At 42.8% G+C, this 15,411-nt stretch overlaps 1 protein-coding gene across 1 annotated transcript in view; it reads right to left on the bottom strand.

The window, feature by feature from the left end:
- Window positions 1–5,960: 5,960 nt before the first annotated feature.
- PLXDC1 (plexin domain containing 1) overlaps window positions 5,961–15,411 on the bottom strand; it is a 108,879-nt gene continuing 99,428 nt past the window's right edge. Inside the window, exons 12-14 of the mRNA XM_044297804.1 lie at window positions 11,317–11,346; window positions 11,064–11,221; window positions 5,961–7,495 (exon numbers count right to left, since the gene is read on the bottom strand). Coding sequence (XP_044153739.1) covers window positions 7,376–7,495; window positions 11,064–11,221; window positions 11,317–11,346 — 308 coding nt within the window. The 3' untranslated portion in view covers window positions 5,961–7,375. The remainder of the gene's footprint in view (window positions 7,496–11,063; window positions 11,222–11,316; window positions 11,347–15,411) is intronic.

Raw genomic sequence — 15,411 nt, forward strand, 5'->3', positions numbered from 1 at the left:
AGATACTTTGGCAAGGTAATGTATGGGTTATTATATGTTAAAAATAAGGTTAAAGGCATTTTTCCACAGATAGCATTGTATACTGATAGGATATCAAGTAACTGTCTGATCCTTTGGGCCTGACAGCTGGGATCACCACAAAGCACAGGTACTCGGGTGCTTAGTAATCCCCTCTGAAAGTAAGGGCTCATTCATACGACCGTGGTTTGGTTCCGCATTTTTTGTGGCTCAGGTGCAGACCCATTTACTTCAATGGGGCCGCAAAAGATGCGGACAGCACTCTGTGTGATGTCCGCATCCGTTGCTCCGTTCCGTTGCCCCACACAAATTATAAGTCATGTCATATTCTTGTCTGTTTTGCAGACAAGAATAGGCATTTCTATAAAGGGCCGTCCGTTCTGCAAATTGCGGAAGGCACACGGGCGCATCCGTGTTTTGCAGATTTGCAATTTGCGGACCGCAAAACACAGCACGGTCGTGTGAACAAGCCTTTAACAGGAAGTAACAGTACAGCATATACCGTCCTTTTCACCTAATAAAACATATTTTTGATGTAAAGTATTATAAACATCTGAAAAATGTTCATAAACCAGAATGGGGGAAATGTATACATTTTCTAACTGTTGTACAAAAGTCACATATTTTAGTGTAACTGCCGTTTCTTTTTTTTTTTTTTTTTACACTTCCCTTTCCACTTTTGAAAAGTGGTATAAAAGTGGGCACAGCTTAAAAAGTCACAAAAGCAGACCAGCAAGGTGGGTGGTGTAGGAAAAGCGAAGTAGAATTTCTAGACAGTTTAAAGATGTGCCAAAATGATCGAACATTGTACGACTTTTGATAAATTTGGTGCATCTTCTGCCAACTCTAAGGGTGCATTCACATATCCATATTTATTTTGTGGTCCGCAAAACGTGGATCCTCAAAAAATACAGATGATGTAGGAAATGTTATAAGTAGCTTACTGAACCACCTATGAAATACAGAAGGTATGACTACAGATTCACTAAGTATGTGTTAATTGTGGGACTGGAGCCATGGGTAAACATGGTGCCCACGCGCACATGCAGCGGGTGCCCTGGCCGGCGGGTCTCTGCTGTTTCAAACAGCAGAGACCCGCGGCTAATGACCGCGAAAGGCAATAATGTCGATCGCTGTCATTAAATCCTTTGGGTGCCGTGATTAAATGTCCTTAAGTGTCCTTACCGGCATTCCCTGCGGCCAATGGGGATGCCGGTAATTGAATTTAATACGATCGGTCTCTCTGAAGAGACCCAGGGTATTAGAGCTGCAATTTATATGTTGGCCAGCAGGTGTCAGGCCAACATAAGAAATGAGCAATTCAGCTATTACTATGCTTCTTTATGGAACATGGTAATATTGAAGAAAAAAATACTGGCTACAAAAACGTGAAAAAAATATCTAAAAAATTTAAAGCACCCCTCCTTTCCGTAGAATAAAAAATTAATACATAAATAACAAAAGAATATAAATATCATGGGCATCCCCGCATCCAAAAACGCCCATACTGTTAAAATATTTTTCCAATACCGAGAGTGGCCTAACGGAAAAAAGGATAAAAATGGCCAATTTGCCATTTTTTCATTGCTTCTCTTACCCAATGTGACTAAAAAGTCACACACACTCCAAATAGTATTAATAAAATATACAGATCGTCCAGCAAAAAATGAGCCCCCACACAACTCAGTAGACACAACTATGGGAAAGTTATATAGTGAGGTAAAAAATTTTTTTTTTAAAGGGAACCTGTCATCAACTTTATGCTGCCCTTACTAATGGCAGGATAAAGTAGAGACAGGTGAGTTGATTTCATCGGTCTATCATTTAAAAGTTAAATGTAAGTGGTTGCTGTGAACCAACATCACAATCATTGTAGACTGGGCCTGGAAAAGGGTCCCGGCCACCAGAGAAGAGTCCTGGTTCTTCATGATGTCCTGCTCTCCTGCCCACCTGCTGATGACTGACAGTCTTCTACCTATTTTTTTCCCTTTCCTCTCTAGGAGAGAACTGTCAGTCATCAGCAGGTGGGCGAGGAGAGCAGGAGATTATGGATAAGCAGGACTCTTCTCAGGTAGATGTGACTCTTTTCGAGGCCTGGGCTGCAATGATTATGATGCTGGTTCTCGGCAACCACTTACTTTTAGCTCATAAGTGACACACCGCTGACATCAGCATTTCTGTCACTATTTTATGCTGCCCTCAGCAAAAACGAAAAAAACCTCTGGTATCCAAGGGGTTAAAGAGGTTTTCCAGGTGTTTAATATTGATGACCTATCCTCAGAATAGGTAATCAATATCTGATTGGAGGGGGTCCGACACCCCCGTCAATCAGCTCTTTGAAGAGGCTGTGGTGTATAATGGCTGTGCTTGGTATTGCAGCCCAGGCCCATTTACTTGAACAGGTTGGACTGAGTTGCAACTAGGCCATGTGACTGATGAACATGACGTCGGCATCGCAGCCTCTTCAAACAGCTGATCGCGGGGTGCCAGCGGTTGGACTCCCACCGATCTGAAATTGATGACCTATCCTGAGAATAGGCCATCAGTATTAGGCCTCTTTCACACGACAGTATGTCCATTTCAGTGTTTTGCGGTCCGTTTTTCACGGATCCGTTGTTCCGTTTTTTGCTTCCGTTGTGGTTCCGTTTCCGTTCCGTTGTTCCGTTCCGTTTTTCCGTATGGCAAATACAGTATACAGTAATTTCATATAAAAAATTGGGCTGGGCATAACATTTTCAATAGATGGTTCCGCAAAAAACGGAACGGATACGGAAGACATACGGATGCATTTCCGTATGCATTCCGTTTTTTTGCGGACCCATAGACTTTAATGGAGCCACGGAACGTGATTTGCGGCCAAATATAGGACATGTTCTATCTTTAAACGGAACGGAAAAACGGAAATACGGAAACGGAATGCACACGGAGTACATTCCGTTTTTTTTGCGGAACCATTGAAATGAATGGTTCCGTATACGGACCGTATACGGACCGCAAAAAACGGCCCGCAAAACGGAAAAAAAAAACGGTCGTGTGAAAGAGGCCTTAAACACATGTAAGGCTGCTTTAAGTAGCTCAGGAAGTGGCATCCATTAGCATCAGCAGAAAATACTCTGAAAGGTTATCTGTCATTGTGACAGACCCGTTTACTTAGGTCAGTGATGGCTAACCTTGGCACTCCAGCTGTGGTAAAACTACAACTCCCAAGATGCCCCCCTTGCTTGGCTGCTCTTAGGGTACTTTCACACTTGCGTTGTTTGATTCCGGCAGGCAGTTCCGTTGCCTGAACTGACTGCCTGATCAGGCAAACTGTATGCAAACGGATGTCATTTTTTCTGACTGATCAGGCATTTTTCTGACTGATCAGGATCCTGATCAGTCAGAAAAATGCCTGATCAGTCAGAAAAATGCATTGCAATACCGGATCCGTTTTTCCGGTGTCATCAGGCAAAACGGATGCGTTTTTTTTTTTTTTTTCATTTTTAAAGGTCTGCGCATGCGCAGACCGGAAGGACGGATCCGGCATTCCGGTATTTTGAATGCCGGATCCGGCACTAATACATTCCTATGGAAAAAAATGCCGGATCCGGCATTCAGGCAAGTCTTCAGTTTTTTTCACCGGAGATAAAACCGTAGCATGCTACGGTTTTCTCTTTTGCCTGATCAGTCAAAACGACTGAACTGAAGACATCCTGATGCATCCTGAACGGATTGCTCTCCATTCAGAATGCATGGGGATATGCCTGATCAGTTATTTTCCGGTATAGAGCCCCTGTGACGGAACTCTATGCCGGAAAAGAAAAACGCAAGTGTGAAAGTACCCTTAGAACTCTATAGAAATAAATGGAGCATGCTGGGAGTCGTAGTTTCACCACAGCTGGAGTACCAAGGTTAGCCATCACTGACTTAGGTCATCAATATTGAGGACCTAATGGGTACTGTTTTAACTAACATACCCTTTTCAGGCCAAACAAATGGCAACCAGCCACCCCTCACAGAAGCTTGGAGAGGACTCTTGTGATTTTGTTTAGAACTTATTGTTTCAAGGAAATGTGTAAAGCTGCCAATGCACACTAGATGTATGCTGTCTGAACCTGCTGATTTTGGCAGCAACAGCCAACTATCTCATGTATGGGACCTTATGATTCTTTTCCAGTTGACTTATAATGATTGTTTTCAACATACCTAATCCTTTTGTTCTCTGGGAGATAAGTTGCCCTCAAAAAGTGTCTGGCTGCAGCTTTCTCCCCTCTCCCGTTCACAGCACTTGCACATTTAGTCGATGTAGGTTGTGGGGACTGGTAATAATAGCCGTTGGCCGAGCACTTTTTATTAGGGTATCAAATACGGTGTGATGACAGCATTTTGTATTTTTTGTATTTTAGATTTCAGGTTACAATGTGGTTAACCTGCACAGATACATAAATTCATATTATCATATGTAAAAAAAAACACCAGGACTAGCAATAGAAAACTTTTAATTACAATATAACATGGCCATGCTCAATCTAAGTAAATCTGACCAGCAGTTAAAGTATCCATGCATGCCAGCAAATTCTGTAGATGGGACAACACAGCAGTGGTTTCTCAGGTACAAATAACAGTAACGTTAGGAACCCTGCTACACAGCAAAAATATATATTGTAACCTTAAACATCCACATTGTCTAAACTGTTCCAAAATAACAGCGGAGGTGACAATACTGGTATACAGCAATGGATAGTGAATGTAGGTTGATGGAGATAATAACTTATAATTAAGCTGGCTAAAAGCTGCAGTCAAGGACATGTACCCTGAGATTTATATCTGCCTACACATCAGCTTTTTCTGTGATGTATATTGCTCTATAATGTGCTAGCAGCTAAGCTTTTATGATATTTAGCAAAGTATCATGGAGAAGTAGCAAACACTACCAATGATTGATGAGCACCAGGGTTGCCGAAAAGTTACCGTAATTATAAGAGAAACATGTTGGGTATATTAATATTCTGTTTGCAGAAGTGTAAAGCACTGTAACAGAATAGAGATTAAAAATGAGTAGCGTCAACAGAAGTCGTGAACATAGAGAAAAAATGCCAGCTTCTTTCTGGTGCAGGTTCACACTGTTGGGACAACAATCCTGTGTGGTCCTCAGGCCATCCTCTTTTGTTAACGTAGCATGGTTGTAGAAAAAGTAGATAAAGGGGTTGGGGGTCTGTAGGCAGATTAGTATACAATTATTTACCCTCACTACACCCCCTTTTCAGGAAACTGGCAAGGCTGACTAGGTAAATTTTTGCGCAAGTGCCATTGAAAAAGTTACCCACACTGCAGTTTGCGACTTTTTAACACCATGTGGCCCGAAGTGAATGAGTTAAGTAGAAATCTCATTCACATGCTGTGGAAATTGACCTGCAGTGCAGATTGTTTGGTCTGCAGTACATAAGTTTATGTTGTGATTATGGATATTTGGAAGATTTTACCTGTTGACTTTAAAGGGAACCTGTTATCAACTTTATGCTGCCCATACTAACAGCATCATAAAGTAGAGACAGGTGAGTTGATTTCAGCGGTCTGAAAGTTAAAAGTAAGTGGTTACCGAGAACCAACATCACAATAATTGCAGACTGGGCCTGGAAAATAATTTCGACCTCCTGAGAAGAGTCCTGGTTATTCATGAATTCCTGCTCTCCTGCCCACCTGCTGATGACTGACAGTCTTCTACCTAGTTTTCTCCTTTCCTCTCTAGGAGAGAACTGCCAATCATCAGCAGACCTGTGCTGCAATGATTATGATGCTGGTTCTCTGCAACCACTGACTTTTAGCTCATAAGTGACACACTGCTGAAAATCTGTATTTCTGTCACTAATTTATGCTGCCCACAGTGAGGTCAGCATAAAGTTGATGACAGGTTCCCTTTTAAGGGAGACGTGAAAGAAAAATCTGCACTGTTTTTCACATCAAATCCACACCAAAATCTGTATGATTTGCAAGTTACATGTGGATCTGCCCACAAAGTGCATAATTACAGCAAGATTACACCTTAGGTTTTTCCAGGATTTTACTATTGATGTCCTATCTCTGTGATGGCTAACTATAGAGCTGCTCCCACTGAAGTGAATGGGAGCAGCACCAAGGTCTGTCCACTATAAATAGAGCCGTGTTGTTACCCCGAAAAAGCTATGTAGCTACCCTGAAACAGCTGATCAGCAGGGAAGTGCGGCTGTCAGACCCCCACCTTTCTTAAGAATAGGTCAAACCCTGGAATAGCCCTTAAAGGGGTTGTCCGAGTTCAGAGCTGAATTCGGACATACCCTCATTTTCACCCACTCTGACATGAGCATGGGAGCATTTCATGCTCCGGTGCTCTCCCTTGCCCTCCGCTGGATCGTGCAGGACAAGGGGTGTTTGTTTATATTGTCACACTGCTAGGTGGAGGTTTCCGCATAGCAGTGTTGTCTGTGAAGTCACCGGCTCTGATGGGCAAGCTTTAGTGCTGCCTTAGCCGTTTTACAGGCTAGGGCAGCACTAAAGCCTGCCATTAGTGCCGGTGACGCCACTGGGCTCACTGCTAGGTGGAGGCCTCCACCTAGCAGTCCTAATGGAGAGCCCGGTACATCACCGGATCCCCAATTCAGCGCAGGGCAAAGGAGAGCTTTGAGTATAAAATGCTCATATTAAGGGGACCAGACAACCCCTTTAAGCAATCTATTTTGTGGGACAAATATTTAATGCTGAACTAACAATGCGTGATCTCTCCACATCTGATGTAAAGATGCAATATTCTCAGTTGTCTTTTCACGGCAAATGAGTTGACATTCTTTGTCACAAGGTGGATACAAGATTTATAATGTCTTTGCAGGTAACCTTTTGAAAATAAAGTAAAATTGTATAGAGCTTTGCAGTCCTATGGCAGGTATGAGACTGACTTCTAGATGTTTAATGATGGGATGCATGCTTTTACTAGCAGGCTGAGCTCTGGAGTGGTATAGTTAGGCGAGATGTTGAGAAAGTCTTTGAAATGGATCTTCTGATGCATATGGTTATTCATGATGAGATGTATTGGTTTTTAGATATCTGACAGCCAGGAATAATTTTCTGTTGATAACAGACTGTGGTACTTTTCAGGGCAGATCTCTTGTGGACAATGCAGTATAATCTCTTCTTATATTAGAAATGGAGATGTATTGCTGTGCAGGGAGTGCAGAGAGAAGAAAGTAATATATTCTGGAGTTAGGAACGAGTCTAGAGTGAGTTCTTCATCTTGTGTAGTCTTTAAAGGTGTAGTTGGGCATCTGTTAAGCTGGATGTAATGAACTTAGCATATTGGGAGGTCCCAGCCCTTCCATCTCCCTCACATGAAGGGGTTCAAGGGCTCTTATTGTTCTGTCTTCATGAAGCCATCTTTATCAAGTCCTGGTGTCGGGTCCACCACAGTGTACACACCTGGACTACCATGGTTGTTGAACTTCATAACCGCCCAGTGATGAGGATGATACTGCAGTGAATTGGAAATTCATAAGTGTGTATTATAGAGGAGACATGATTGTCATTAACCCTAATTTAAAAAATGTTACACAGGGGATTCCAGGCTGCCTCTCAGCATTTTACCCCAGTCTCTGCCTCCCTATATGTGCCATCTCTGCCTGTCTCTCTGCTTATCTGACTTGTTGCCAGGCAGCGCTAACCTCTGGCATCTCTGCTCATTTATCTCTGTTCCCTGCACATCTCAACTACTGAGTGCAGGGAAGAGGGAGAAGAACAGAAGTGGCAGTGACCACAGTACTATGTCCCAGTATACCTACTGTTAGCACTGGCAGTGCCATTCTCCTCTTCCCTGTTAGTTACTGAGCGCATGGAGAAGAGGAGATTGGGACTTCCAATGCTTAGTGTTGACAGTAGATATACAGAAACATAGTACACACTGTCAGCGCTGTTCTCTGTCTTTCCAGTGATCACAAACTAAGAAACACAAGGAAAAGACAAGCAGAGATGCCAGCGGTTAGCACTGGTGGCAAGTTAGATAAGCAGGGAGACAGGCAGGGACTGGAGTAGTTATAGACAGGCAGCAGACAGCACTTATTTCCTTAGTAAGCCGCAGAGACCTATGGCACCTGGTTGCATCATGGCCACATTTTGGATGGGCAGTTTTTAAAGGGTGTTTCTGGGTCTTTTATATTGATGACCTATTCTCAGGATAATAGACGGTTCAAAGAAGGTAGCACAGCAGCATATCCAGTGTGACTTTTATTGGGGACCAGAGTGCACACACAAGTACAACGTTTCGGCTACGCAGTAGCCTTTCTCAAGTATGAGAAAGGCTACTGCCTAGCCGAAACGTTGTACTTGTGTGTGCACTCTGGTCCCCAATAAAAGTCACACTGGATATGCTGCTGTGCTACCTTCTTTAAACCGTCTATGTCCATGGGACGGCGTTGGATTGGCTGTCCCTCCACGGCTGGGGCATTCCATACAGGCCAGAAGGTCCATTTTTGTGCTGCTCTACAACTACTTTTATTACTATTCTCAGGGTAAGTCATCAATATGTGATTGGTGGGGTTTCAACTCCCAGCATCTCCACCGATCAGCAGATTGAAGAGGCTTTGGTGCTCCCGTGAGCGCTACATCCTCTTCGCAGCATACCAACAGTGCCATACATTGCATAGTGGCTGTGCTTGGTATTGCAGCTCAGCCGCATTCACTTGAATGGGTCTGAGCTGCCTCTAGGCCATGTGACCAATGAATATAAAGTGTAGCAGGGCACACCTGCACTTGAGGTCACACAGGAGAGTAGGGTGGATAGTTATATATTTTTATTTATGTCAATTCAATACAAGAAAAATATACTTATAAAATTATTAAACAGTATGCTATATAGACTTAAATTCCTCTAAAAATGGGTATCGCTAAAATGTAACAACACATGTGTGATCCTATGGGAAGGATATCTTGATGGCCAAGTTCCTTACTAATGATAGTGTCCAATACACTTGGTATGATCAGGTTTGTATTGTCAAGAGTCATAGATTGAATGCCGTATAGTCAGAGTGCCACTCACTCCGGTTTCTTTTGCCGTTAGTTGACAATGCAACAGATCGCTCTGCCTGTGTATACACTCGTTCGGCACTTTTGTTACTTACAGTTCTGTAGGTTTGTGCCGACTGTGCTGAAATTTCACGTGGCGTCCCACGTGTGATGCGTTATTCAGGCTGCGGTATATCCTCCAGGAGATAAAATCAGGGATCCACGGTAATCCACGGTGATCAGTTGTAGAAGTGCAGTCTCAGTAATTTGGTAAACTTCAGTTCCTGCACGGGTACTCAATCACGCAGGCAGGTCAGATGTTGCTGCGGCTGATGAGTTTTAAAAGATTTTTCAATTTTTTCTACCAAGTTGTGATTACCAATCCCGTTACTCCTGGTCGACTTGAAGCGCTTCAATACGTCCTTAGTCTCATGGAATTGTCCTACCAGGTAGGACAATTCCATGAGACTAAGGACGTATTGAAGCGCTTCAAGTCGACCAGGAGTAACGGGATTGGTAATCACAACTTGGTAGAAAAAATTGAAAAATCTTTTAAAACTCATCAGCCGCAGCAACATCTGACCTGCCTGCGTGATTGAGTACCCGTGCAGGAACTGAAGTTTACCAAATTACTGAGACTGCACTTCTACAACTGATCACCGTGGATTACCGTGGATCCCTGATTTTATCTCCTGGAGGATATACCGCAGCCTGAATAACGCATCACACGTGGGACGCCACGTGAAATTTCAGCACAGTCGGCACAAACCTACAGAACTGTAAGTAACAAAAGTGCCGAACGAGTGTATACACAGGCAGAGCGATCTGTTGCATTGTCAACTAACGGCAAAAGAAACCGGAGTGAGTGGCACTCTGACTATACGGCATTCAATCTATGACTCTTGACAATACAAACCTGATCATACCAAGTGTATTGGACACTATCATTAGTAAGGAACTTGGCCATCAAGATATCCTTCCCATAGGATCACACATGTGTTGTTACATTTTAGCGATACCCATTTTTAGAGGAATTTAAGTCTATATAGCATACTGTTTAATAATTTTATAAGTATATTTTTCTTGTATTGAATTGACATAAATAAAAATATATAACTATCCACCCTACTCTCCTGTGTGACCTCAAGTGCAGGTGTGCCCTGCTACACTTTATATTCACTAAATCCTTTTGAAGATTGGGTGTAATCTTCCCGCAGGTGCACCCACTCCATTTTTTGCCTAGGAGGTGAGCCTTCTCTAAGCTTTTTCTCATGTGACCAATGAACCTGACATCACTATTAGAGATGAGCAAAGTATAAAAAAATTTGATTCAGCTGCTTCACCGAATTATACAAAAAAATTAGCTTAGTGACGAATTACTTCATCACGATGCGCACTTCTTTGTAAGTAGTGGGTGCAATGACTGGGACCGGCGATTGCACAGTAATAAGAGTGTAAAATAAAATAAAATAAAAATACTTGCCTCATCCATTTGCTCGCGTCGGTTGCTGCCATCTTGACTGAAGATCTAGAAATCTTGCGCAACCAGTGATGCCGTTGGCCGGTATGGTGACGTAATAAGTCACCACTCGTGGGATTTTGTGTGTGTAAGTTCTTCATGCCGGGAGCAAATGGATGAGGTAAGTTTTATTTTATATATATATATTTTTTTTTTTTTTTTTTTTTACTGCCTTTCAGGGAAAATTGATTTGCTATCGAGAAGCATGAGGAAATTTGGCTATGCAGCGAATCAATTTGGTGAACTTTGATTTGCTTAACACTAATTACTTGCCTAGGAGGCTGCAAGCGTGTTCATCAGAACACCACGGCCGCTTCAGATAGCTGATCATTGGTGGTGTGCTGGAGCAGTCAAACTTGATGCTAGGTTGTCATTTATAGACGACCCAGAATACCCCTTTAAGCCTTTGAAAATATCACAGGATCTATTTAACAAAATAATAATTTTGTAGCAGTGCAGTCAACATTACACTTTTATTTTGAATACACATGAATAATTTAGTAATTTGGCACAGTACCCTCACCTCTATACAGCAGTGTCTCCCTTGTTTTCCTTTATGATGGTTTATATAGATGACAACAAGGATTATGACGGTGATTAGCAGCACGGCCAGTATTATGCCCACAATTGTGCCAGAATGCACATGAGAGGCGCTCTTCTTTGGAATCTCCTCAAGTGGTTCTAAAAGAGTAGATTATACACATATAAAGGTATGTAATTGGTAGTATCAGGCTCAGCTAAGGTTTAACCATCTGACTTCTTGTCTGTGTACTTACCATCTCCCACATGCGTCATTTTTGTGTCATCTACATTAAAACAAAATAACATAATAAGGAATAGTTTAAGAAATCACCAGTAGCATAGAAGTAAAGGTGTGTGAAATGATTGTATTTATACTAAAAATGGGAGAGTAGAATTTGCTGAACATGCTTTAATGGTACGGCCACAGGGTCAGGTGTTTTTATGCAAAACCAGGAGTGAATTAAAAATGGAGGAGAAGTTGTATTTGTCTGTTTGTATACGTTCTCTCCTTTTATGATATTCTCCTGATTTTGGCTTTGCAGAACGGCATGCAGAAACCTGGCCTTGTGGTGGTATCCTAAAGGGAACTTGACATGCTAATTTTTTTACTGCTAAACTGTCACCATAACTTTTTACATGACCAGATAATGCTTTTAAATATGCCCCTGTATGCCAACAGGTAGCTGGGAAACAGTGGAGCAGTCTGGTGCCACGCTATTTCAGTAGCTCCAATTGCAGTGCCTGAGAGCTACTGAACCAGCGTAGCACAGCAAGCTATACTGCTTCCCAACTCAGAAACACCATAGCTTGCTGCGCTACACTGTTTCTGTAGCTCTCATACACTGCAATGGGAGCTTCTGAAATGGCTTCTCCACTGTTTCCTGGCCACCTGGTGGTTGGAGCTTAGTCCCATCTCGCCTTAGTAATAGCGAAATCAGATACCCCCTTTAATAAAACTATTCTATTTGTAGAATAGCCATTTAGGCTGTGTCAAAAACAGTCATACAGTCAGCACTTCAGCCCTGCTTCCCCTGGCTTGATTGAGATTTCGGCCTCTGTACATCACCTGCGGCTTCCATACACAGTGGAAAATGTCTGATACTAATCAGCATAAAATGCACAAATTTTTAATCTGCAGCTTGTCAGCTTATGTATGGATTTCAACGGAGGGTGTCACCCTTTTTAATGCAGAGGGTGAAATCCTTGGCAAATCCGCTGCCAAATCTGTGGTAAAATCCACATGTACGGGTGGGTTCACACTAGCGTTATGGAGTCCGTTATGGCTTTCCGTTATAACGGAAAATAACGGAATCCATAAGACCGAAGGACGGCTCCGTTATGCTGCCCATAGACTTGTATTATGACGGAATGCAAAACGGAAGCCTTTAAAAGTAGAGTTGAGCGAACACCTGGATGTTCGGGTTCGAGAAGTTCGGCCGAACATCCCGGAAATGTTCGGGTTCGGGATCCGAACCCGATCCGAACTTCGTCCCGAACCCGAACCCCATTGAAGTCAATGGGGACCCGAACTTTTCGGCACTAAAAAGGCTGTAAAACAGCCCAGGAAAGAGCTAGAGGGCTGCAAAAGGCAGCAACATGTAGGTAAATCCCCTGCAAACAAATGTGGATAGGGAAATGAATTAAAATAAAAATTAAATAAATAAAAATTAACCAAAATCAATTGGAGAGAGGTTCCATAGCAGAGAATCTGGCTTCCCGTCACCCACCACTGGAACAGTCCATTCTCAGATATTTAGGCCCCGGCACCCAGGCAGAGGAGAGAGGTCCCGTAACAGAGAATCTGTCTTCATGTCAGCAGAGAATTAGTCTGCATGTCATAGCAGAGAATGAGGCTTCACGTCAGCCACCACTGCAACAGTCCATTGGCATATATTTAGGCCCAGCACACACACAGGCAGAGGAGAGAGGTCCCGTAACAGAGAATCTGGCTTCATGTCAGCAGAGAGAGAATCAGTCTGCATGTCATAGCAGAGAATGAGGCTTCACGTCAGCCACCACTGCAACAGTCCATTGTCATAAATTTAGGCCCAGCACTAGTGTTGAGCGGCATGTCCCATATTCGAATTCGCGAAATTTTGTGAATATTCAAAAGAATATTCTTAAAATATTCGCGATTATTCAAATTCGTTATTATTTCGCATATGCGATAATTCGAATTATCGCATAATACATATGCTATGCAAAATTCACATGTGTGCTAATGAAATCGCCTTACGAAGATTCGCAACTCAATTCAATCACTAATGTATGAATGCAATGCCCTTTGCCTCTGTTCTGGGACAAGTGTAGATATTCGCATGTGCGCTAATAAAATCGCCTTACGAAGATTCGCACCTCAATCACTTTCTAGGGAATGTGAGACTTTTGGGAATCAATCGAGATACAGTGGGGGGTGATGACAGTAGTTGACAGAGTACAGATCAATGTAATCTGTAAGGTGGAAAGTAAAATAAAAAATACGAATATTCGTAAATCGAATTTTACGAAGTTCTACGTATTCGCGAATATGGTGCTATACTATATGAATGCACAGGCCTTTGCCTCTCTGTTCTGGGGACAAGTGTAGATATTTGCATTTGCGTTAATAAAATCGCCTTACGAAGATTCGCAGCTCAATTCAATCACTAATGTATGAATGCAAAGCCCTTTGCCTCTGTTCTGGGACAAGTGTAGATATTCGCATGTGCGCTAATAAAATCGCCTTACGAAGATTCGCAACTCAATTCACTAATGTATGAATGCAAAGCCCTTTGCCTCTGTTCTGGGACGTGCCGATATTCGCATGTGCGCTAATAAACTCGCCTTACGAAGATTCGCAACTCAATTCACTAATGTATGAATGCAAAGCCCTTTGCCTCTGTTCTGGGACGTGCCGATATTCGCATGTGCGCTAATAAAATCGCCTTACGAAGATTCGCAACTCAATTCACTAATGTATGAATGCAAAGCCCTTTGCCTCTGTTCTGGGACGTGCCGATATTCGCATGTGCGCTAATAAACTCGCCTTACGAAGATTCGCAACTCAATTCACTAATGTATGAATGCAAAGCCCTTTGCCTCTGTTCTGGGACGTGCCGATATTCGCATGTGCGCTAATAAAATCGCCTTACGAAGATTCGCAACTCAATTCACTAATGTATGAATGCAAAGCCCTTTGCCTCTGTTCTGGGACGTGCCGATATTCGCATGTGCGCTAATAAAATCGCCTTACGAAGATTCGCAACTCAATTCACTAATGTATGAATGCAAAGCCCTTTGCCTCTGTTCTGGGACGTGCCGATATTCGCATGTGCGCTAATAACATCGCCTTACGAAGATTCGCGCCTCAATCACTTTCTAGGCAATGTGAGTAAGATCTGAGCTGTTGGACCTTTGGGAAACAATCAATTATATGTGTACTGTAATTTTGTGGGGGGGGGAAAAAACAAAAAACAAATATTCGTTTTTACGAATATATAGCACTATATTCAAAATATTCGCGAAATCGCGAAGTTGCGATATTCGCGAAAAAAATTTGCTTTTCGAATATTCGCGCTCAACACTACCCAGCACCCAGGCAGAGGAGAGAGGTCCCGTAACAGACAATCTGGCTTCATGTCAGCAGAGAATCAGTCTGCATGTCATAGCAGAGAATGAGGCTTCACGTCAGCCACCACTGCAACAGTCCATTGGCATATATTTAGGCCCAGCACCCAGGCAGAGGAGAGAGGTCCCGTAACAGACAATCTGGCTTCATGTCAGCAGAGAATCAGTCTTCATATCATAGCAGAGAATCAGGCTTCACGTCACCCACCACTGTAAGAGTCCATTTTCATAAATTTAGGCCCAGCACACAGGCAGAGGAGAGAGGTCCCGTAACAGAGGATCTGGCTTCATGTCAGCAGAGAATCAGTCTGCATGTTATAGCAGAGAATCAGGCTTCACGTCACCCAACATTGGAACAGTCCATTGGCATATATTTAGGCCCCGGCACCCAGACAGAGGAGAGGTTCATTCAACTTTGGGTAGCCTCGCAATATAATGGTAAAATGAAAATAAAAATAGGATTGAATGAGGAAGTGCCCTGGAGTCCAATAATATATGGTTAAGGGGAGGTAGTTAATGTCTAATCTGGACAAGGGACGGACAGATCCTGTGGGATCCATGCCTGGTTCATTTTTATGAACGTCAGCTTGTCCACATTGGCTGTAGACAGGCGGCTGCGTTTGAGGCCTAGTATTTAGGCGCTGGGTGACCGGTATGGATTTAGTGACAGAATTAGACTTGGAAATGCACAGTAGCGTGTGTGTGAAGTTATTCTGAATGACCCTATGTGCACCTTCAATATT

Source organism: Bufo gargarizans, chromosome 6 (genome assembly GCF_014858855.1).
Source record: "Bufo gargarizans isolate SCDJY-AF-19 chromosome 6, ASM1485885v1, whole genome shotgun sequence".
Taxonomy (NCBI): Eukaryota; Metazoa; Chordata; class Amphibia; order Anura; family Bufonidae; genus Bufo; species Bufo gargarizans.